At 52.2% G+C, this 24,090-nt stretch overlaps 1 protein-coding gene across 1 annotated transcript in view; it reads left to right on the top strand.

The window, feature by feature from the left end:
• The first annotated feature begins 2,069 nt into the window (after nucleotides 1-2,069).
• Nucleotides 2,070-24,090, top strand: part of IGFBP2 (insulin like growth factor binding protein 2) — a 64,056-nt gene continuing 42,035 nt past the window's right edge. The window contains exon 1 of the mRNA XM_049815604.1: nucleotides 2,070-2,614. Within this exon, the coding sequence (XP_049671561.1) occupies nucleotides 2,212-2,614 (403 nt within the window). The 5' untranslated portion in view covers nucleotides 2,070-2,211. The remainder of the gene's footprint in view (nucleotides 2,615-24,090) is intronic.

Here is a 24,090-nt window from a genome sequence, read left to right as displayed (position 1 = left end):
GTATGTGGTGAAAATAATTCGCTCCATTTTCTATTGAACATCTGCTGGCAAATCTGTTTTAAAGGGAGGCTTTTGAGGGGCTGCTTGTGTGCAGGACTGTGCATCCCGTTTTCCCACTTTGCGATTTGTGGGAGTAACAAATGCAAAGTCTGTGCTGGGCTTTTTTCTACATATTTTTTGTTGTCTTCTTGAAGAGACTTCCTTGAGTCACTCAGGCTAAAATTTGGGTTTGGTAATACAAAAAGGGATTTTGTAACGTGAAGTGGAATAAAAATATCTTCATTATTTGCTTCTAATTTCATTTTTGTTGGCTTGGAGTTTCGGAGTCCCCTACACTCAGAGCAATGAGTGCTGCAAGCAGCAATGAGTGCTGCTTCACAGGGACCCCAAAACTAACTGGATTCCCCCAGAAGTGAAACAGGGGTGGTTAAAATCACCACTCAGCTCGAGCGAGGTGCAAACAAGCAATGGTACATTTAAAAAAGTAAAGTAAATGGGCAGGTCTTCCACTGGATGAGGTATCCACAGCGTGATGGGCAGCCAGAGAAAAGGACCATGCTTGATTAAACTCTTGTAAACCCCGAGTTATTGCTTGGGAAGACCCAGGGACCCGGACGGGAGCGTGTGCTTGGTCCTAGGATGTATCACAGGGATTTCGTGGAGCATGCTGAACGCTGCAGACCGTTGTCCCACCCTGCGCTCGTCGATCCCACAAACAAACATGTTGTTGTATAACTCCAGGGCCATGAGTAATCCTGTGCCGAAAGTTGTGCCGCACGAGTCATCAACAGCAGCATTTTGCATTTTTCTTAATTTGAAAAAACCAAAACCAAAACAACAAAAAAACTACAGCAGCAAACATTAAGTGCCCCAAAGCTGACATTCCTGCGGCTGAGGGAACTCAGGCTGCCTCAGTGCCTGACTTTAGCCATACAACCCCACAACGATATTAACTGAGTTTTTCAGCTTCATTAGCTCGTCAGCATTCCCTGGGCTTTGGGGTTTTTTTATCAGTGAAAAAAGGTCACCTCTATGTAATACCCCTTGTACTTAAAATCCCCCGCATAGCCTGTGACAGTCGGGCAGCAGAGAGAGGAGTGTGATAGGGTTTGAAATGGGCATTTCACACCAAAACCCCAAAGCCTGGAGAGCTCTGCCTCTGCGCCCCCAGTTGCACCCTGGCTTTTGGGCACCCTCGCGGGGCAGTGCTGCGCTGAGCCTGCCGCAGACGGCTTTGGTCTGGGGGTGCAAATGCCCGGTGGGGAGCCAGGCTGGAGATGCGGGCAGCCCTATGGGCACGAAGCCTTGTGTCTCCAAGGGGGCTCACCCGACCTCAGGGTCCCGCTCCCACAGAGGCACGGTGGCTCCCAGGCCCAGCGTTTGGTAGGGGGCTGGATGGCGGGACTGTCCCTGAGCCCAGGTTTTGCCCCCCCCCCCGTCCCCATGGTGGGCCCTGGCCCAAAACATGGCTGCTCGTGCCTGGCTGACACTTCTGGGGCAGCGGGGAGAGAGTGGGCCCCCACCTGCCCCCCAGGCCCCCTCTCACCTCTCCCTGGGGGTGCAGAGATCACCCAGTTCCCGTCCAGCGCTGGGTGTCCCTGCGGGGCAGGACCCCAACCCTCTTGTGGGGTGGGCTCTCCATCCCTCCCCGTGCCAGGTGTTTCAGTGGGGCAGGCCCCAATCCCCCGCTGTGGGGCAGGCCTCGACTCCCTCCGGGTTTGGCCCCGCTCCACCCAGCGGGGCAGACCCCAGCCTCCTTGCGAGGCAGACCCCCATCCCCCGCGGGGCAGACCCTGACTCCCACTGCAGCAGGCCCTCGCCCCGTGTCGGACAGACACCCCCCCCCCCCCATTTCCTCTTTGGGGCATCGCCAACCTCCTGTGCGGCAGCCCCCGCCACCCCCTGTGGGTCTGATCCCCTCTCCTCTTCGGGGCGGCCCCCCCCCCCCCCCGCCTCCCCTCCGGGGCAGCCCCGACCCCCGCGGGGGGCGGGCGCGGGGGCGGCTCTAGGACCCGGCGGCGCCGCGGCGCGCCCGGCCCCGCTCGGCTCGGCTCGGCTCGGCTCGGCTGGGCTCGGCTCCGCTCCTCTCCGCGCCGCGCCGCGCCGCTCGGCTCCGCTCCTCTCCGCGCCGTGCCGCGCCGCGCCGCGCCGCGCCGCCGGGGGGCCGAGCGGCGTGTCCACCTGCCGGCCCCGCCGCCCGTCAGTCCCGCCATGGCGCTCGGCGGGGTCGGTCGCGGCGGCGCGGCGCGGGCCGCCTGGCCGCGGCTGCTGGTGGCGGCGGCGGCGGCGGCGCTGGCGCTGGCGGGGCCGGCGCTGCCCGAGGTGCTGTTCCGCTGCCCGCCCTGCACGGCGGAGCGCCTGGCCGCCTGCCCCCCGGCCGCCCGCCCGCCCTGCCCCGAGCTGGTGCGGGAGCCGGGCTGCGGCTGCTGCCCGGTGTGCGCCCGCCTGGAGGCCGAGGCGTGCGGCGTCTACACGCCGCGCTGCGCCGCCGGCTTGCGCTGCTACCCCGACCCCGGCGCCGAGCTGCCCCTCCAAGCCCTGGTGCAAGGGCAGGGCACCTGCGCCCGCCGCCGCGACACGGCCGAGTACGGCGCCAGCGCCGAGCGCCCCGCAGGTGAGCAGCGCCCGGCACGGCGCCCCCCGCGCGGCCGGCACCGGGGACCGCGGGTCGGGCACGGCCGCTGGGAGAGCCGCGCACCCAGGACGGGGCACCGGGGACGGCGGGTCGGGCGCGGCCGCACGGAGAGCCGCGCACCCAGGACGGGGCACCGACCGGCCGCCCTGCGCGGCGCGCTGCCTGCGAGGGACCGGGCACCGCGCAGCGGGAGCGGGCGACGGCGACCCGGTACTGGCGACCGGGCGCTGCCGCTCCGGGCACCGGGCACCGGGGACGGGGCGCTGTGCGCTGCGCGCCGGGCACCCGGGACCGAGCGGCGGGACCGAGCGGCGGGGCAGCGGGCCACCGGCACGGCCAGGGGACGAAGGGATCCTAAAGGGGGTCCTCGCGGGGCAGAGGGACCCCTCGGCAGGGCAAGGAAGGGGGATCCCTGCGGGAGAGGGGCTGGGGGTGGGGGTGGGGGTGGGGGGAGAGAGAGTCCAGGCAGGGACAACGGGGGCAGGAATGAGAGGGGCGCGGGGGGGGGTGGAGGGTGGGGGGAAGGAGTGCGAGTGCGTCCCTGGGGGTGTGGGGAAAATGGGGTATTTGGGGGTACGGCTACCCCGGGGGTTAGAGAAGTTTCCTTGGCACGAGGCAGGAACCCCAGGCGTGGGGTGTAACGGGAGGGGGAATGCAGGGACTGCCCCGGGGGGGGCAGGGTGGAGGTTGGGGTCTGCTAGAGAAGAAGAATGACGGGGGGCAGATAAGGGTGACGTTTGGGGAGATGCAGGTGAGGGGAGGGGGAGTCCTTCGGGGAGCAGAGGGAAGTGGAGGTTCAGATGTGGGTTTGGTGGGGTAGGAAAATCACCCTGGAGGGTGACGGATGCCCCAAAGATACGAGGAGAGGCAGTGCGGGAGGACCATGTGCTGCCTGGTGGGAAGGGGGTGGCTTGAGGAGCTGCGAGGGCCCTGCTAGGTGGGGAGCCCGTTCCCTATGGCTACCTTCCCAGCAGAGCCCACTTTGGAGCTGGGGTGGCCGCTGCGCTCTGCCGGGGGGGTTCTGGCCCCTTCTGGCCCCCCTCGTCCATGCTGGGGAAAGAGGAGCATCCCCCGAGGGCACAGCCCCGAGGACAGGGATGACAACAGGCTCCTGACCTGTTGCTGCGATTGCTGTGGGAGGGAGCGCTCCTGGGGATGCCGATACAGCAGAGCTTGGTTTTATTACTGCCTTCTCTCCCTTGTGATCGGCCGCAAGCTCTTTCCCTTTCCGTGGGATGTTGAAAATTGCCGAATCAGGTCTGGGAGTAGAAACCAGCACTGTCTCCTTTGAAATCACCCCCTCTTGACTTCTGCCTCCTTGCTAGTTTTGCTCCCATGTCTACGAGCGGGGCTCTGACCCTGTTTGCATAACGAGTTCAGCAGCACGATTTTGAATTCCCTCCCTTCCCTCTTGCTGAGGCTTTATTTAAAAGCGCTCTGAACCGGGCTATACCTCTCGGCTTCGCTCCCCGGGATGATGGGAGCACAGCCGGGTACCTGTGCACGCTGCTCTGGGTACCTGCGCACGCAGCTCTGCCCGAGGGGAAGAGATGGAGAGAGGGGAGTGAAGAAAATCCAGCAGCGGGGAAAACTTTGCACGTTGCAAGCTGCTGCTTCTGTGCACCCAGGCTGCGACTGCTGCGGTCCCCACGCCTGTCCCCACTCCTGTCCCCCCTCCTTTGCCCAGCTGCGAAGGGCTGTGGAGAGCCGGGAGTCTGGAGAACACGCTGATGTGAAATCTTGCTCTACTACAGAATATGAGCATCAAGGGAGTGAATTTTACACTCTCCAGAAGAAGCCAAGGGCATTTAGATTTCAGGAATCTGGCGCTGCCTTCCAGGCTTATGCTTTTACAAGAGGTTGAGGGGGGGTGGAGAGCATTGCAGTGATGGCTTGAGAGGTGATTTTCTGAGTTAATGCTGCTTTTTTTGCTTTTATGAACTTTATTTCAGAATTATGTTACTTCACTGGGTATTTTGCTTGATTTTATTACCTTTATTCCTTTACAATGAATGTGATTTATTTGAGCCTGTCTCTGTGTGTAATACACACACACATAAATAGCACAGTTCAAGAACACTTTAATGTATGTGGTGCTCTGTATTGTCCATAGGGGGTGAATAATAAAAATACTGGCACATCCTTAACCAGTGTGATGTGAAACATGCAGCTGGAAAATTCATGTCTTGGCAGAGGAGCTTGGACATCCAGAAAAGGGTTTGCTGTCTTCAGATTACAAAACTTTTAACAGGTTGTTGTAGCCATTAGAAAAAAAAAAACAACACAAAACAACCAAACCCACAACAAAACCAAACCCCAAATCTGCCAGCTTCATTTGATACTCTTCTGTTCAGACTCACATTGTCGCTTCCATCTGCAGCGTGCCTGCAGAACATACAGGAGGGAGAGTTTACTTTTCGTTTAAAGCAGTGACAGGGAAAGCAGTCTGGCACCCAAAAGAGCAGGGATTGGAATTTGCTTTCAAATGCTGATGTCAAGCTAGTTTCAGAAGTGCCCTGAGAGCAGGTTTTTGCCTGCAAAAGGCAGGTGTTGAGGCTTTTTTTTTTTTTTTTTTTTAATGTGCTTAAAGGTATTTGCCCTTTTTCCCCTTTCCAGCTTGAAAAGGCTCCTTTGGCTGATTCAGGACTGGAATGCAGAGCTCGTGCTATTCCTAAATTAAGAGGTTGGCAAGTTTTTTTGTCCCTGATGAGAGGCAGAAGGATTGCCCAAATGAAACAAGGAATAAAACTCTGCAAATTGTCCTGCTGTGGCTCCAGCATTGTTTAGTCTTCCACTTAGGTCTGTAAAGCCAATCCTGAAATGATTGTAGGCGGAAAGTAACATAAACCACCATGTAGCTAGGAAGCAGGGGATGTTGCTCATTGCACAAGAGGCTTTGGGTATTTTGAAGATGTTGGGAATGTTGGAACAAAATAGCAGCAGTCTGTGGAAATCAGGCTGAGAACGTCTACCCCCCCCAGGGAGGCGAGTGCACAAACTCCCACCAGTGGTGGGAGCGAGACGGAGGCTCAGCACCTCCAGGGATCAGGACCTCTGAAATAGTTCCGATGCCGCTGGACCACACTCTTCTACAGTGTATTTCAGGTCATCGCGTAACAAACTTCACGTACTGCTGACTGGCACCGCCTGAACTGGGGACAGAGGGCTGTTGTTGTGTGCGCAAAGCTCAGAGAGTTCATGCCGGTCTCGAGTGTGTGTATTCTTTCAGCACCTCAGTGAGATCGGCATGCTGTTTTGCAGGTGGACTAAATGATGTGTGCCTGAGGGCCACCAGGACACAGGGAGCAGAGTGAGGGCTGTCTGTACATCCTGTTAGCACTCTGTGTCCTGGCAGATAATGTCCCGGTCCCCGAGAGCCATCTTCTCTCCAAGCAGGTCTAGGGTGGCCCGGGACCAAATGGGTCCTGGAGACATAACTTGCTTTGAGAGGCATTTCAGGTACCATTGGGGTCTCTCAACCTCTCCAGCCTCGGCCGGAGGGTGGGGATGCTGCCTTCTGCTTTGGCCATCACGAACTGGAATCGGGGGCTTGCGTGGTCTTGTCCAGCTCTCAGCTGCAGTGTCCTTCTCCCTTCCTTCTGATGGGTTTGGCTCTCGCCTTGTGTCAGAGTAGGCTGGTTCAGGAGCTAATCCTGCAGAAAGTCAGCCCCAGAAAACAATGTCAGTGGTTTTCTGTCACATCGATGACCTGAAGTGGCTCAAGGTGCAGCAGGGTGCCAGTGCTGCTTCAAGGTGGGAACTTGTCCTAGGAGGTGGAGCAGGACAGATCTTAGCGATGTCAGCAAATGTCCTAAATTATCTTGCCCAAGTGATGAGAGTAGCTGAAGAACAGCCATTTTATCCTAATGGAGACAAGGTCCTGGGAGTAAAACTTATTCCACTCTGAAAAAAAGGTTCTTGAGTCACTGTTCAAAGCTGACCAGTTAAGGGAATCTTTTTTCGCTTTGCCAGTGCAGTTCAGTTGGGTTTGCAGTATTGTTTTATTTTGTTGTTGGGATATTTGTACTAATTCAGGGGGATCTGCCTCAGAACCCACTGCTGGCTATTGAGTCCTGCTTTGGAATCTCACTTCTTTATTAAAACAAATGTGTTTTTTTTAGTCCATGCCAGTGCGAAGTAACCTTTCCAAATGGAAAGAGAGCTGAGAAAAGAATGTGGCCTCAGGCAAACTTGAACTGGCAGGGCTGGGGTTGCCTCCTTCACCTGGTCAGGGACTCCACTTTGAACTCCCATGATACAAAAACAGCATCAAAATAGTTAACTGTTAAAAACGCAGCTTGTTTTAGCATCCAACTAAAATCCTTATTTGGGTAGCCCCAAATGCCACACATCCTTCCTTATGGGTCAAATGTCAAAACCTCCATTTCCCCTTGGCAGGCAGCTTCTAAAAGACAGTTTAATGTATTGCTCCAAAACACAGAAGACTCTGAGGTTGGAGGTAGCATAATATAAGTGGAATTTTAACAGTAACTTGAAAACCATGCCAGTAATGCTACGAGTGCATTTTTCACGTCCACTGAATTGCCAGGAAGACTTCTGCTTTTATAAGGAAATGAAGCATCCATCATGATCTGCATGTGAATGTGTGTATCTGTCCTTCTGCCCCCACAACTTCTGACCCTGTCAGTCAAGTTGGCCAGATCTAACGCAGCAGTGGATGTCCTGAAGGCACTGTGCTGCTAAAAAGTGGGCGAGGGGTAGAGGAGAGCCAGGCTATGAGTGCACCCCTTGTCCTGTGCTAGACACCTTTTGAGGCAGAAACACGTGAGCAAGAGAGAGGTTAGTTAAGAGTGCTGCAACCAGGCGTTCAGCTTGGCTTATGCAAGCTTGGACATTACTAGACACCAGAGAAGCCAACTGCAAGAACCAAATCCACAGGAGTGTGTTAATATGCCCACAGCCACTACCGTGGCTCTGCCCAGGATAAACCGAACGTCTGCAGAGCTCCTTGGAAGAAATTATTGCAAATGAAATGCAATTAATAACAGCTCTAAGGATGATAGGTGAATGAAAAAAAACCCCACAACTCATCTGTCCTCACTGCCTCTGGGGCTTTGCCAGTAGGTGGACCAGGTCTCCAAGCTCCTTCACGGCAGCTGTGTCTGGTCAAGAGCTAACCTGGTCGGGCCCTGGGCTGGCTGTCATCTTTAAGTATTAAGACAATAAATAACACCTTGAAAATAATGCTACCCCCTGCCCCAGTCCCACTAGAGTTTGCTGTGGTGGCATTGATGGTGGTGTGAAAACGGTGATTTGGAGGGAGGGGGAAGCCTGGGAAGATTTCAAGGCTTTGGCCCAAAGGAGAAATGTGTTTTCATGCTGTCCCTTGGCAAATGATGCGTTTCCTTCTTGCCCTTTGCAGTTGTTTCCTTTCCTCTGGGTTTCAGGCTCATACTCGCTGAGCATGGTATTTGTCAAGGGAACGGCAAGAAGCCCCGTCTGTGAGAAAGTCCATGTCGTTTGTTTTATCCACATCCAGGAATTGAGCCGAGATAAACAATTCGGGAGGCAAAACAGTGAAAACTGGAATGTGAGAGGTGTGTTTGTGTATGGCTCTGTACTAGACCTGGCTGCAGTATTAGCTGGGGCTAATTTATCTGCCCGATGGGCAGCTGTCACTGTTAACCCACAAACACCACTGAATTTATGAAGGCAGGGTTTCATCCCAGTGGCCAGCAGCACTCCTGTACCTGCTTTTCCTAGTTCCATGTTCAGCACTAAGGAGGTAGGAGGAACAGCAGTTTCCCTGGTGGATTTTTTGCATTTCTGCTTGGATTGGGCAATTCCAGCTTTCTGAGCATGGCCACATCTGCCTTCCCTGCTGGGGCTCTGATTCCTTCAAGGGTAATCTTTTGCTCTAGGCAGACAAGAGTAAGAGGAAGGCCAAGGTAAAATGTAAAGACGCTTTTAAAACATTCCTGTTACAGGAGGAGGGCTGAGCTTGGTGGTGTACTGAGCTTCCAGGTGTAAGAATTCCTGGTTTCTTTCCTTGAATCAGGGTGAAATACATAGCTTTGATCCAGTGGCTGCTTAGGAGACCCTTTCCATATCAGAGGGATGTAAAGCCCTTGCCATTGCATGTGCTTCCACTATCGCTTCCACCCGTCTTCACCCCTGGCTCTTCCTTGGGGAGGTGCTGCCTGAATCAGTGCGTGCGTGACAGCTTTTGAGGGTGTCCTTTACCAGCACATACTGAACACATTGGGCTTGGCTTCCCAATTTGTCCTTGCTAACTGTTTGCATCTGCCAGAAGAGGCAGGTTTGTCCTCAGTGGAAGAGTGAGGCTTTACCTGATGGCATTAGCCTTGTGGAGAAAGCTGCGTTAGTGCCCCACGTCTGCCTGGGAGAGGGAGTTGGGTTACGTGTCCTTTTGCTGTGTGCTGCGCAACAACATGCTGCCTCATGGGTGTTGAGTGCGCTATGGGTTTTGGAGGCTAACCACGGCGCGTGCTCCTGGCGTGGACTTGGGAGAGAAGGAAAAATCCTTGCTGGGGGTCCTAATGTTGTGCAGATGATTCTTGGCTGCCTTTCATCCCTGCTGAGCTGAGCTCGTGGCAGTCGTGCCCCACTCCCTCCCTGTCCTGGTGCACATCCTTGTGCTCCGTCGTACGGGTCTTGGTCTTTGGACCACGGGTGGGCCATGATAGGTGGGCCATTCTGGAAGGATGAGTTTTCTGCCAGTTTAGCAGATCGCAGATCCAGTCTTATTTCCACAAACTACCTTCAGCAGGCTGAGTCTGACTGAAACATCTTTGCCTACTTTCAGCAGTCACTGCCAGCAAGCTTCGAGGTGTTTCTCATTCACGAACTGGCGAAGCGTGACCTCATTAAATGTGCGCGTTGACATCTAATTACGAGCGAACGTGATGTGGTGGCTATCTTAGGCAAAGGCTTAAGAGAAAGGGGTTACTGCACAGTTATCGGAGCTTTGCTGCAGCCCAGCAGCTTGTTCTAACTGCATTATTGATTGTCTTCTGTTCAGTGTTTTACCTCACACATAATTTAGCTGGATACCAGTGGGAAGATAAAGTCTCTTGCTGCAAAAGCTTATGGTAGGAATAAATTGTTTTAGAAGGGAAAGGGTCAGTAATCATGTGCCTTTCTTACGGCCTGGAATACTGGGAAACATCAGGTCACTTTTATAAGCCTTAAACTATCCTTTGACATTGCAGCTTTTATTCTGAAGAAAGCTGCACTGTGCCTCTTGGCTGGTAAGGGAACAAGTTCACTGCCTGGTGCTCTCTGTAGTCAAAGATCCCATTAATTCTGCCGGCCGCGAGGAACGATTTCTTGGTATTTCATTCTGGACTGTAATTGAGAGTGACACAAAGCACTGGTGGGAATTGGACCGTGTTGAAATCCCTGCTTTTCCTTACAATTTTCTGCAGATAAACCAGCTCAGGTGGGACGAGGGGATTTCTAATGCTCTGCCCTTGAAATTAATAACATTTCCAACACCTTACTGGCTGGAGGCAATTTTAGAGAGGCGTTTTTGTGCCTCCTTGCAGCTTATCCTTGCAGCCAGGTGTTGCAGGTTGCCTACAACAGTGACATGCTGTTGCAGTCACTTGCATGGCATCATCTATGGGACATCCTGTAGTCCTATAATGTCGGGAAAATTCTTGAAGCTTTGCCCAGAATTTTTGCTCAGACCACAGCAGGATTTCCCCGTAAGGTCTAGCTTTCCAGACTTCAGCCAGGGTGGTCTGTTCTCAGCTTTTTAGTTGTAGAAGACTGAGTCCATGCTAATGGACTTGTCTTGGTGAGGAGGTTGTCTGATAACCTTCCCATGTTTTCCTCTTGCTGTTTTAAAACTAGAAGAGGGTGGGCACCTGATGTCCACATCTCAGGAGTGCTTGCTGTTCAGTCTGGGAGGACTGGTGGGTACAGTAAGTTGTTGAAGGTGTTTTTATCGTTCTGGGTGTCTTCCAAGACCTTTTCGGTACCTCCAAAGATCAGGTCCGTGTCCCCCAATGTGACCTGTCTCCTGTAGGGTAGGGAGTGCCCTGTATTTTAGAAGTCCCAGGTTTTGCTCTTGAGGGGAGCAGGACAGATCCTGAGTGGCCCCAGTGAAGGCGGAAGAGCAGAAGCAGTGAAACTGGCCAGAATCTGACCTTTTTTTGTATCTGGAAAGTTGCTCGGGGGTCATTTTCTGTTTGAAACCGGGAGGTTTTGTCTGCGGTGCTCGGCGCGCCATTCGGCTGCAAGCTGAGCCGGGGGGAGATGCAGGGTTTGGGACCGGCGCGATGGCAGCCCTCCCACACAACCCATGTGGAAACGCTCGTCTCCTGTTGCTTTCAGCGGGCGAGCGGCTCGCCTCCATCTGGTGCTGTTTCATCTGGCACTTCAAAAGCAAGCAGAAATGGGGAGAGGAACTCAGGTTTAGCGAAGAGGAATGGCATGAGGAGGAGGAGGAGGAGCGGGAGGGGTGGCTGGCGTGGGGCTCCATCCTCCCCCGCCGTTGGAGCCCAGAGCTGGTTCTGGGGCTCTGCCCCGTATCCCCGGCAGGGATGTGTAGCTACCGAGGCTGTGGATAATCCAAGGTGGCTGGCTCGAGGGCTCCCCGGGGTGCCTGGTTTGTGTCCTCTGGGTCCTGGCCGCTTGGAGAGTTTGGTAGGGTCGGAGTGGTTGGCCACCATCGCGTGTCTGTTCGTGGTGAGGCTAACCCAACGGCCCTGGGGCTTTCTTTTTTTTGTTCCTCCTGGTCCTCCTCGTTCACGCTGCAGTGCCGGTGCTAAAGAGAAATTCCAGTTATATTGGTGAATTATGTCTTGCTTCCTGGGGACACGTGTCAGGGGTGCTGCAATCCACCCTCCACACGGTAGCTGCTTTGCTCTTCTAGGTTTGGAGCTGAACCCGTGTGAGGAAAATGCTGAGTGATAACACTATAACAACTTACCTCACCATCACCAACTTCTTACCGCTGCTTTCTGAAGGTTGGAAGAACTGCTCTAGGCTCCATCCCAGACTCTGAAAAGGCATCTCTTAGTCCAGCTGGTCAAGGACAACGTTCCTGTGCTGGAACCTTCTTTCTCTCTGCACTGCTGGGCTCCAACAGTTGTTCTTTTTCTAGCATAGTGCCCACCACTAACCAGTGGGCATGAGTTTGATACAACCCCTGATGTGCAGAGGGCACTTTTCCTTCTTCTGAACATCATATGAACCAGATTGATATAAAGGCAGGGAAATCACTGCTGCACCATCTTGATCTGACTGTGGTGTGAATGGACGGGTAAATCACCTGCCATGATGGAAACTGGGATGAGGAGGCCTAAAGCAATGGTTGGCCATGGTAGGGGAGCTCTTCCTTTGGCCATGGTGAACAGTGCTGCCTCCATGGCTTGTGCAGAGGTGGTTTCGGGACGATTTCGTTTAGACTGTTAGAAATCCAGGTTGTCACAGATAGTCCATTACACAGGACGTCTGGGGCAGAAGGTCTGGATTTCTAGTGGTGTTCAGGGAATATTACCATTCCTGGGACTGGATGGTGGGACAGCACTAGAGGTACTATTTCAAGGCTAACCCTCTAATCCATCACGGAATTTGAAAAGCAGTCCAGAATTGGGAGAGAAAAATGAGACTCTGGCAAAATGGTGCCTTCTTACACAACAGGTCAGCTCCCTGTGGGTATTCTGAGTCATTTTGTTGTTGTTGATTTTGGTGACTAAAATAAGTTTATTCCATGCTTTTTTTTCCTGCCAGGCCCTACTGTCACCCCCAGCTTGCAGGGAGTGAGACAGATTCCATTAATTCTTGTGCATTATTGAGGGATTTCTGTTGATGAGATTCTTGCCTGGAATTTCTCTGTGGAGGAGCCTGGCTTCCGACTGCCTGCAGATGGGACCTGAAAAGCTCGGCTTCCTAATGCACCCAGCTGGGTGGTGGGAATACAACTTCTGACGTCTCCCAGACAAATTCAGTACCCTGCTCCCTTCAGGGCACCTGTCACTGAGAGCATGTCCGAGGCTGGTCAGGTGGAAACGGTTGGTCCACAGAGCTTTGAATAATGCCGAAATGCCTGATTTGGGCTGATTTTGGAGGTCTAGGAAGGTCCGGACCTCTGTGCACATGACTAGGGCATGCTTGGTCTGGGGGCAATGGGAGGAATTTGGCATGGAGCTCTCTGAGGCAACTGTCTTGTTTAGTAAAACTCTGGCTGTGGGAGTTGATGTGAGGAAATAACAACATCCACTTTGGTTTCTGCAGTCTCTGTCCCGGGGGCCAGTCGGGTGTTGCAGGAGGCCACAGGAATCCTGCTCGTGACCACAGCCAGATTAATGGCCATTTTGGCAGCTTTTCAGGAGTGAGGAATTTGGCCACTTTCACAATAATGGCTAGAAATTCCACATGAATTAATTAGTTTTATTACAGGACATGTCCTTCCTGCTCCCCCAGGGCTGCCTGAAACACTGAACTCATTACATGAAGAAATAAAAATAGTACTAAAAATAAGAACTGGTATCCCAAGCCTTTGTGAGGAAACACACAGAGTATACCGACATCCTCCACCAGACGTGCTTCCCAACCTGTGGCTTTTGGCCAGATGCGATATAAACCCAAGTTTTAGATCAACTGCAGCCACTAAAACGCCCCAGCCTGCTCCACGTCTTCTCTCAGCTTCTTGGCCCTTGCTCAGCTTAAGCCATTCATCTACGCTTCTTAATTACTCCCACAGTTTCAGCTTGATGCAGCGTTCAGATCTGACCCTTGGATGTTGCACAGTGGAGGCTGCACACCTTCAGCCTCCTTTCCCCACAGGATGGGATTCCACAGCACTGTTCCTCCCTCGCAAGGACACTGTTTGCTTCTCTGGTAGTAAAGTGCTTGGAAATACCCTTGGGAAAGGGTGCTCTGCATTTGAGTTTTGGTCAAGGGTATGCCATAAAAATGACAGCATGGGACTTCGGAAAGGTCTGCTCGAGAGTAGTCAGAATAACTGATTGAGTAAATACTTTGGGAGCTCAGAGCTGGTAACTTTCCCTTGCTTACATTTGTGGGGAGTCAGCCTATAGAAACTTATCATCTCTCACGTGGCTTTTAAACAAAGGTTGTCCATGGACTCAGTGTACTTTTATTTAAATCCCTTTTTAGAAGCGCTGATGTTGTCTGGAGATTTGCCTGCAGGTAAGGGGCAGGTGTGCAAAATTCACACTGCTTGCTGGTCGTTCCAGTGTTTGCTTTACAAATATTGCTTCAGATACTTGTGTTTGGACAGGGGGTTCTCCTTTTGAGTCTAACCTCTCCTTTCTGCTCAACCCCACCTTTGTGAACTAGGACTTGACTTGTTTGCATTTTTTTCCCCTTGTTTTGGACAAAGTGAGTTCAACATGGCAAAGCTGGCTAGGGAGGTGGTAAACTTCCTTCAGGTCCCACTGCACAAAGCATGGTTTGCTTGGTGCTCGGCCCTCTTGGGAACCGTGACCCTCATCCTACAGGGACTAAGGCCAGCTGAGCTGACAAAGGGCTGAAACACAAAATTTTCAGCATTAACAAAATGTGCCTGGTAAAAAAGGGGAAAAAATGATAATGCGGACATAGATTCTTCTACTCTCAGACAGTTGGAAGGCTTCTGTCTTTCTAGTAATGTTTGTTATTGATTTCAGTCATTGCTTTCCTCCATTTTTCTGTTTATTCTTTTTATCAGGCTGGTTTCAAGGGTTTGTTACCTTAACCCCTGGCCATTAGGCTGGTCCTGCACATGCTGAAACCGATGTTTGCAAATTCAGACCATGCTGAAAGTGCCTGGGCAGTGCAGATATGACTGGGCAGTGGACCAACCTGACCAAAGGTCCATCAAGCCCATAACCCTGCCTTAGGTGGTACCCAGTGGTGCACAAATTGGGAATTTATGAAAAGAGTATGGAGTGAGCCTTGTGATGTGGGAACAGTGCTATGGAAACCCATCACGCTGCCGACACCACTCAGCCTGCGATTTCAGGGATTTCCAAAGCACAGCCCGGTCTGCCAGCTGCTCACAGAGGCACCTTCTTCGTTGTGTGAGCTGCCCATCTGACTTCTAGCAGTGGGGATTCAAGTGCTGGGGGAGGCAAGCAAACCCTTGTCTGTGTACATCACTGCGGTGTCTTGAGGCTTCGGGATAGGAAGATCTCCACGTACAAGGCCAATTTGGGGCTGCTCTTACAAATAGAGTTTGCTGCCTCGTGTGTCCGGGAGCAGCAGCCGTGGTGAGAAGGGAGGTCCTGTCACTTGGGCTGTGCCCAGTGGAAGCACAACCTTGCCCAGGTCTGTTTTTTCCCCCGAGTTACGAGCAGAGTTCAGCCTCCAGGTTGCGGTTGTCGGCAGTGTCCTGTCCCTTGGAACTGATCTGCCCTAGCAGAGCTGAAATGTCCCAGCTGATCTAAAAAACTGCTTGCAATTGAAATGCAGCAGGGCCTTATAAATATTTAACCGAGACTGTGTTTGTTTTTGCTGGGTTTTTTTTCCCCAGTTCTTCTCTTTTATTTTCCCTGCCTATGTGGGGATAGTCAACTGAATGCATATCCCCTCCATGGCGTCCTGTGATGAAGCTGCTTTTTTGGCAGTTAAATTATGCATCTTGCTTGTCTCCCATCATTATTACCCATGTTCAAGACTGACATTGAGCTCAGTGTTAAGTGTGTGAATGCTCCTGTGGGAGTGTTTACAACCCACTGTGGGCTGCTCACTGCCATACAAATTACATCCTGAGAAACTCTGTAGTTTCTCAGAAGAGCTTTTGCAGCTCTTCTCTTGAAGCAGTGGACTCCCATCAGCTTTAAGAAAATTTTTAACGGGTGAAATTCCCCAAATTTTGTCCAAGAGCGAGCTGTGAATGGGTGGGACTTCAGGCTGTGCGGCAGAAAGGGTCTGCAGTGCAAGACCGCAGTTAGTGCAGCGACACAACGAAGAAGGTGCCTCTGTGAGCAGCTGGCAGACTGGGGCTGTGCTTTGGAAATCCCTGAAATCGCGGGCTGAGCAGTGTCAGTGGCATGACCTGAGCTGAGCTGACTGCCTGATGCCGGCACCTGTGGCTTGTTGCGCAAGGCGTGCAGTCTGCCCTGTACTGGAGTAACCCCGAGACAGGTTGCTCTCTTCTCTCCCCAACCGTGGAAGCATGCGTGGTGCCCGCAGGGCACGTAGCCACAGCCTGGCAGGGACTGGCACCGTCCCTGTGATGGAGCTGGGGAGTTTGGCTAGGGCTGCTATCTTCGCCGCTGGAGCAATGCCATGAGGTAGGGTCACTCACCGTTGCAGCTCAATGTGGAGCACATGCGATTTCCCCGTCGTGACGGTGGTGAACGGCCGCATTTCAGAGCTGGAAGCGCAGCAATGGTTTCCGTCTGCCCCGCACCCAGCCCGGTGCAGCGCAGGGGCTCGTGCAGTGCAGTGCTGCCGTCGTGCCCTGGCTTGCATGCCGCAAGGAGAGCGGGGCTTTGCCCTTTTCAGCTGGTGAGTCAGACCCTGGGCGGCCTTAGGCCAGGGTTGCAGGTTTGCTCTTTTTCCAGCTAGACACATGCATCTGCTTTAAGGCAGCCAAGGCACAGAGCGGGCAAGACTGAACCTCCCCGAAGACCCCGCAGCTCCCTAAGGAGCTGGCGCGGGGACCTCAGTGGGTTTAGACACCAAAATTTGGGCAAACGCATGTTGCAATGCTGCCTGTAGAGACTTCTATCCAGGGGCTTTCCTGTAGAGAGACATACCCGGGAAGCAGAAATAGCAAGTGACTAAACGTCACGGTTACATTCCTGCCATCTGAAAAGAACTCCCTATTTTCTTTTGGCTGCGAGAATTAACTTCCCTTTTCTCCTCCCTGAGCGGGTGAGCTGGCTCCCGGCGGCCGTGCCCTTGTGGCGGATACACAGGACGGTCCAGGTCAGGCTGAAAGGAAAACTCTCCTACTGGGGGCTTTTCACTGTTGTGCTCCTTTCTAAAGAAAATGCGCAGGACTTTTCCTGGCCCTTGTGAAGGCCAAGATGCAGGTCTGTAGCTCGAATAGGGTAAGACTGGCCTCATTTGGGAGCTTGTCTGGGTTTTGAGCTGCTCACTTCCCTCCCGCATCCCCTGTGCTGCTGTCTGAGCTGCGTGAGGTGGGGGCTGGCATCCGGCTTTTTGTTGTTCATGTAATTAATCTCATCCTTCCCGACTGTGGTTCTGCTGCCCCCAGGCACAGACGGGCTGTGGGCACCTGCCTTTGGCCTCTGCTGCACTGTGGAATCCCCACCTGGAAGTCAAGGAAGCTGAGGCAGGTCCTGCTGGGGGTGTTGTTCTTGGGGATACTTATCCTTTTGGTCCTGGGAGACCCAGTGATGGGATTGTATCTCAAGAGAGCAAGTTTTTTGCACTGAACAGCCTGCTAGTTGTTCCAGTGATGACCGCTACAAAAACCATGATGGTGCCGCATGTTGCCTAGTTTAAAGATGCCAGGGTGAGGAAAACACTGGAAAGGCTCCAATGCAAAATCCCCTGGTGATTTTTTTGAGTTTATTTTAATATTCTTTCCAATAGCAGAAGCCTGGACTTCTGTGGGATAAGAGCCCAACAGGTAAGGAATGATCCAGCAACTGCTGCACCCAGGAGAAGCTTGGTCCTGATTTGCAAAAGGCTTTTGGGGGCCCTCTGGGATCTCCTTGGTGCTGAGAAGAAAATATGCACTATTATACCAATACTGACCATGTGCATTCAGGCCAGGGTGTTCATCCCAGCCTCTCTTGCCACCTTGCTTTGCTGCTGGTTTTTTTCCCTAGAGCCCTGTACATTTTTCCCATTGCGTTTTTTTGGTCAACAGTTTTATTTTTTTCCTGCTATAAAAGTGCTGCGCTCTCTTTCTTCCTCTTGTTCTCTCTTGTTGCATTTCTGCCAGCCTCACCTTCTCTCCCCATGCCTGCTCTCTGATTTACTTTGCATATTTTCATCGGGGTGCTAGCAGGCTCATTTTGATGGGTCTGGCTCGGTGAAGACCTGCTGAAACCTGCTGTTCCTCCAGAGAGAGGAGCTGTCAGGGGCTATCCCGCTGGGGTGGGAGGGTCAGGTGCAGAGCTCTGCGTGAGCACGTCTGGGAGCTGTGGAGGTGACACGCTCTGGGTTTGGAGTACGATGAAGTCCACATGTTGGTTCCTGCTTGGGGCTGATCATTTTGGTTTGGCTGCCAAACCATTAAAAAAAAAGAAAAAAAGAAAAAAAGAGCAAAATATAAGGTTTTATTCAGATAACTTTGACATATTAGCGTTTCTCCTTGGGAGCACAAAGGAACCTCAAAAGAAGCTTGCAAAGATGTTGAGGGAGACCAGCAGCACAAAAAGTTTTCCATTTGAGCATGTTAAAGAAAGCAAAGGGAATGAAGAGCCAGACTCTCAAAAGTGTCCCCAAAGAGCATGCCACCAGTTTACCTAGTCAGCCAGGATGTGTGAGAAGTGGCCCCAATCTCTTCCTTTGCCCGAGACGTGAACACAGGCTGTCTGGGCTCCCGTATTGTAACACTTGGGTCTTTCCAAACGATGACATTTCGGCTCACCTAAGCAGCTAGTGGTGTTTGGGGGAGAGCCTGGAGGAGCGCAGTGATCCTGCTTGGCTTGGTGAGCCTCCTGAGCAGCAGCTGCAGGAGCCCCAGGATCTCTGGCTCAGCCGGTGTGGAAGAGTTTAGTCCCAAATGGCCAGGCTCTTGGTGGCTTGTGTTTTCACTGCTTTTCCAGTTCTTGCTGAAATTGTGCCACCTCTTTGGTGGAGCTGCTGGTACGCAGGCTCCACTCCACCAGCCCCAGTACTGACCGCAGTTTTCTGTTTCCTTTCCTTCTAAAAGCACCAAAAGGAAGCCTTGGGTTTGACCATAAGCAGACCTTTTTGACTTGGTTGCTGTTATTACCGTGATTAAACCCAAACAAACCCAAAACATGGAACATTTTCTATATGTCCAGTTTTGTTTCCTTTTGTCCAGGTCATCACCCAAACCAAAAGGCCCCAAACAGACCCCAGGTGTTTGCACAGTCCTGATTTTCACACAAATGAACAGTTGCTTTATAAATAAGTGTGCAAGAATTTGAACCCATCTAGAGTTTTCCTAATCACTCTTTCTCAAGGGCATTTGGAGAGAGCTTCTCTTCTCTGTTACAGCTGTACTGAGATGTTTTAGTCCTGGTTCTCACCCTCCAAGATGGGGCAAGGAGAAAGCTGTCAAGAAGTTATGGAGAGCGCAGTGTGACTGTGAACCCAAGTGGCCCTTGGAGGTGCTGGAGCACAGCCTTACAATGAGGTTTTCCTGGGGTTGTCGTTGACCCTCCAGATGGGTTAAATGTCTGCAACCTGTAGCCACCCCTTTTCCCCTCTCCTGCAAACTGAACGGGTCTTTCCTGGAAGCCCATCCCAAAGCTGGGGCTGGTGGCTTGCTGTCACGTAGAGCAGTGCAAATCCAGCGCCTGGACTGCACTTGGACTGGTGCCCATCCAGTTTCCAGAGGGCGGAGGGGCAACTCCGCAAGGAAAGTTTTCCCGGGTTTCAGCGAGTCGAGTGACCATCAGGACATGTGGGCTGAGAAGGAAGCAGACCTTCATCCCTCAGCTGTTTTTTTCCAGTTACCTGAGGCGCTGTCTGTCTCCTCAGCATGCAAATTCCTCTCTGCTTTGCATCCCCCGTAATTCAAACCGGTGCAAATTGCTTTCCTCCGTCGCCGATATCCGTTTTCTGACTTAGCGTTTCTGCTGTTGTTGAGTTTTGGCCTTCACCCTTTGGGGGCTGGCACCCACTGAACCCAGCTGAGAATGTGGCCCTTTGTGCCGGAGCTGTTTGCGGGAGCCGGGGAGCTTTGCCTTCCCCGCTGCGAGCCTTTTTGGCTGCCGAACGTGTGCCCTTTTCTGGTGGGGAGGGATTTAGGGGTGAGGGGGAGGTGAGAGCGCTCCTTGTGCTGGAAGAAAAATGATGAATGACTCTCTTGTGCTTCTGAACAAAACCAGGAAATCGGTGGGGGGGGGGGGGGAAGCAAAAAAGGAGGAAATGAGAAACAGTAAAGGGGCCTCCCCCGCCTTCATATAAGCAATCACTCCACAGCATCTGGAACCCAGTAAAAGGGCTGTTCCCAGGAGACCTCGCACTCGCCAGCCACACAGATCTCCTTTATTGCAAACTCCCAGGGCTTGCACCTTCCACCTCCCCTGCGCCAGCTCAGAGGGCAGCCCCGCACCCAAAAATGGCTTGACGACGGCAAACCGAAGCTCGGTTTCCGTGGCCGTTGGCACCGGAGATGCATGTGTCCGGCTCGGCTGGCAGGCCGCGGTCTGGATCCGGCCCGGGGATACGGTTGCGTTGCTGTGGAACGAGCCGGAGCACCCGACACGGTGTTTGTGCTGGCGCGCTGCCTTGCCGCGGCAGGGCTGACAGTACCTTGACGGCGTCACGTTACAGCGGCGCAGACGAGGCGATACTCTATCTGGCGTGAAATCTGCCGGAGCGGAGTCGCCCCTCCTGCCCTCTGCCCCGAAATTGTTTTGGACACGTTGGATGCAGCAGGGATGAGCGTGGAGCCGGTCACTGGCCAGCTTGGTTTGGGTCTGATTTTAAGCACCCTCAGGATGGAGTTAGCATCACAAGAAACCCCGACATAAGCTATTTAGTTAAAATGTTGCGGGAATACGTAACTCTGGTGGGGCTGGTGGTGATGGCACACCAGCACGAGCCATGGCCGATGAGGTCTCCATGCGGAGAGTGGTCCAGCAAAGCTCTGCTGCGGCTTGTTGTGATGTAGCCACATCCACCTCCACCCCTGTGAGGTGTTTGAAGCGCACGATGGTTTGGTGGCTTTGAAGAAGCTCCTTCACTGTTTGTTAGAAAACAGATCTGGTAGGGACCTTGAGAGGCCACAGTCTTCCTCAGTGTCTTCCAAAGTCTTCCTTCTGAGGCTGAGAGGAGCTCTTCTTTCTCTGGGTGTAAGTCTGTTAAGAGTGGTTTACCCAACTGTTTTCCTCCAGTCTGAGGATGGTGAGTGTTTCTGACACGGCATTTGGGTCTTGCTTGGGAGTTTTCAGTGTTGAGGGCTCTGTAGGAGAATTCTTAGTAACAGTAGTAATGCAGATACTCTGGACCTTCTGTGCTGATAGATGTTTTTATTTCTTATATCCAGAGATTAGATTTTCAGCCAGGCTTTAGCCCGGTGCTTGCTCATCTGCGCATGTCAGCCCATTTTCATTCTTACAAATCTGGAGGATTGAGTGCGTGTCTGAAAAACACATTTGCTCTCCAATGTGGGCATGGGAAGAGAAAGTTCTGTCCTGTGAAAAGGTCAGTCAAAATCACCACCTTGGATATTTGCAGCTGATTTTGCAGTGCCCTCTTACCACCTTGTGAGCAGAAGGGGATCCTCATCCTATTTCACAAATGCAGTGTCCTCAATGTGTATCTATCTCTGCTTGCCACGTTCCCAAAGGAGCTTCCTCTTGAGGGGCTGTGGAGAGGAGCGGCTGGGCTCACAGAAGGGGTTGTGAGTGCTCACATGGGGAAAAGGCAGAAACACCCTAATTGCAGAGGAGTCACAGGCACCACACTGTTGTGGGGAGAGACAGTGAATAAAATCAGGTTGCATCCATGCCAAGTGGTATCTTCAGGTTTTCCTTCACTAGTTAATGGATGGGTTGGCAGCAATGCTAGGGATTTGGGCTGTTCGGCTGGGGCAGCCTCCATGTAAGTCAGCTGGGCTCAAGAGGAAAAGCAACATGGTTCTTGAGTTTAGAGCAGCTTCCAGGGCTGCCCAGTCTCCAGAGGGGTTTGCTAAGAGGGACAGTATTGTAAAAGCCCTCAGCTCTTCTGTCTGCAACCCACTGGGCTCACTCTCTCTCTCCCCTTGTGTCCTTGAGTCTGGGTGCTCAAGGAGGGTTGTGGGACAGTGTCTCCACTCTTTCCACTGCCTATGTGAACCCCGAGATCAGCTTTGGAGTGACCTCTGAATTGCACAAATTTGGGGGGCAGTGATCAGAAAAGGCACTCTAAGCCCTGTCTCCAAGGTCTGAGTTGTGCCGCTGTGGGCTACTTAGCTGGAGAGCGATGGTGTGCATGGCAGCTGGCAAGGCTAAGTTTTGTGTTTTGTTTGGTCAAGGAATGAGCTGGGAGCTGGCAGTTATGTTAAAATATATAGGGAAAATGTAGGCCTTTCTCCTTGTGCCAGCAATGCCCACAGGTGTCTGGTGAGAAGTGACCAGTCCCTAAAGGAGGGCAGCTTATGATTCACCCCGTGCCTCCTTTTGGTTTTATACCAGTGATGCTTTTAAAGCAGGATCCTTGGGTGGCCAGGGAGGGGGCGAGTGCTGAGTCAGCACCTGTTGCTGCTGCTGTATCAGACCCTGGGCAGGGGCGTGAAGTTTTGGGGAAGCCCCAGAGCGCTGCAGCCTCCTCCGCTGGCTGCCCCCTGTGCGAGTGGGACCTTGTGCTCTCATTAGCGCAAACCGGTGGCATCTGAGCCTGGCAAGTTTATGTTCTCTGGAAGTCACTTGATCGGAAACCCTGGGCTGCTTGGCTGGGTGACTGCTGTATTTTGGTCCCGAGCCCTTCAAATTAGCTGGGCCCACTCAAAGGGAGAGACCTCTTAGGTCTCATCTTCCTTGGGAAAAGCTCCTGAGGGAAGTCTGACTCCTCTGTGGTTTCCATAACACCACGCTGAGGTGTCTGCGCGTCCTGATGTCTTACTAATTTGCCAGTGATGATTTTTTTTGAGTTATTTTTAACAGGCGCATTGTGCAACTAATAGGCTTTTTATTGGTGGTAAACAATCCAAGCTAGGCAGGAATGCTGCCGAGGCTGGACTGGCAGGCTTGCCTCTCAGTACTATAGAAATAACTTGTTCACTTTTTTCCTTTAAAAAAAAAAAAGAGAAAACCTGTGACTCTCCTGCAGCCTGATGTTACCGCTCCCACCAGCCTCTCCCATGGAAGCAGCAGCAGAGCAGCTGAGGTGCATGCTCTGCATCTCATGGCCTGATTTTGGGGTCTAAAGCTGCTCTCTGCTTTGGTTTAAGGGGTTGTAACCTCTGGCAGGGAGGTAGTGGCTTTGCCCACAGTAGCTGGATTGTGCAGGGTCCAATCCTGCCCTGGCACAAAGAGCTGCTCCCTGCCAGGCTGTGGCTGGGATGCTCGGGGCTGAATGCATGGAGCTGGTGGAAATGCATGGAGCTTGGCAGGGGCTGTGGAAACCTCCCTGTCTCTTATGCTCCTTGCTTGATAAGCTCAAAACTGGCTGCGGACACACAGCATTTCAAAACCCTCCTGGAAAAGGACTGAGGTTATACTGGAAACCCGTATAATCAGGGGAAACACGGGTACCGCTGCAAAGTGTGTGGCTGTTGCCTTAAGAGTGCCTGGTGATGCTCTGCGTGCGAGCTCTGACCCATCGCTGTGGGGCTGTGCTTGGGGTGCTGGGGCTCACACCAAGCTAGGAGCTGCCCATGGGCTCAGCCTCCGTCCCTGCAGCATGTGTGCCACTGCCATCCAGGCTAACCTCAAGTGAAAAGTATCAAACTTTAGTGGCCAAGGAAAGAGTGCTGACCTATTTTGGACACTTATTTATATGCAAGTTGCTTCTCTCTGTCTCTGTGAAAAAGCTGTTGTGACTCCAATACTTTAAAAAAGTTTTTCCCCTCCCATAGCTTTTGTTTTTAACAGGATATAATCTACGACTAACATCTGTATTTTCCAGTAGTTGGAATAAATGTCTTGTCTTTTCTTTTAGTTTTCTTGCTGAAACAACACTTTTTACAGAGCAAAGCCAGCTCTGTAATACAGCTAAGCTGTTTGGTTGCATTGTGTCTCAATTTTTACAGGTTCTATTTTTATTTAAAGTCTTTGCTACAATCTACTACAATTTTTAAGTACAGTTGCCTTCCATCACTTACTGGCTGTATCACTTTGCTGAAATCTTGATTTTTCTCCTGAAAGGTCTTACTGGTGAAAGTGTTTTTGGGTTTTTTTGTCTTGTTTTGACAGCTAGCTATTCTCTAGCTTTATATGCTGTAGTTCACAGTTAATTTGTGATATCTTTTAAATTGAAACTGTAGTGACTATGACAAAATTGTATCATTGGAATAATCATAAAATTTGAACAGCTCAGTGCAGCCATGTGCACTAACCCTAGCTGGATACATGTCATCCTTCATATTTTAGGACTTGCACTTCTTACTGTCAACAGCAGGAATAGAAGTTAGATACCTAGCCAGCAAGAAAAACAGAGGTAAATGCTATGGATATGTCATCCATATGAATGACTGACAGTTGTTTTATTCCATTGTATTCCCTGATTTTTCCTACTTTAATGTAGGAGCTTTTTGTGTGTATCTGTTTTCTTTTCTTTTTTTTTGTCTGTAAGACCCGAAAGAGCAAGGGTGAAGAAAACTGGGAGCAGCTTGATTTGTGGAAATTGCAAACCCTTTGGCTTCACTTGCCAAGCTTGCAAATTCACCGAACATACCATCCTTAACCAGCTGTGCC

This window comes from Accipiter gentilis, chromosome 1 (genome assembly GCF_929443795.1).
Source record: "Accipiter gentilis chromosome 1, bAccGen1.1, whole genome shotgun sequence".
NCBI classification, from domain to species: Eukaryota; Metazoa; Chordata; class Aves; order Accipitriformes; family Accipitridae; genus Astur; species Astur gentilis.
The sequence above is the reverse complement of the archived record's forward strand: the minus strand, read 5'-3'. Positions and strand labels throughout refer to the sequence as shown.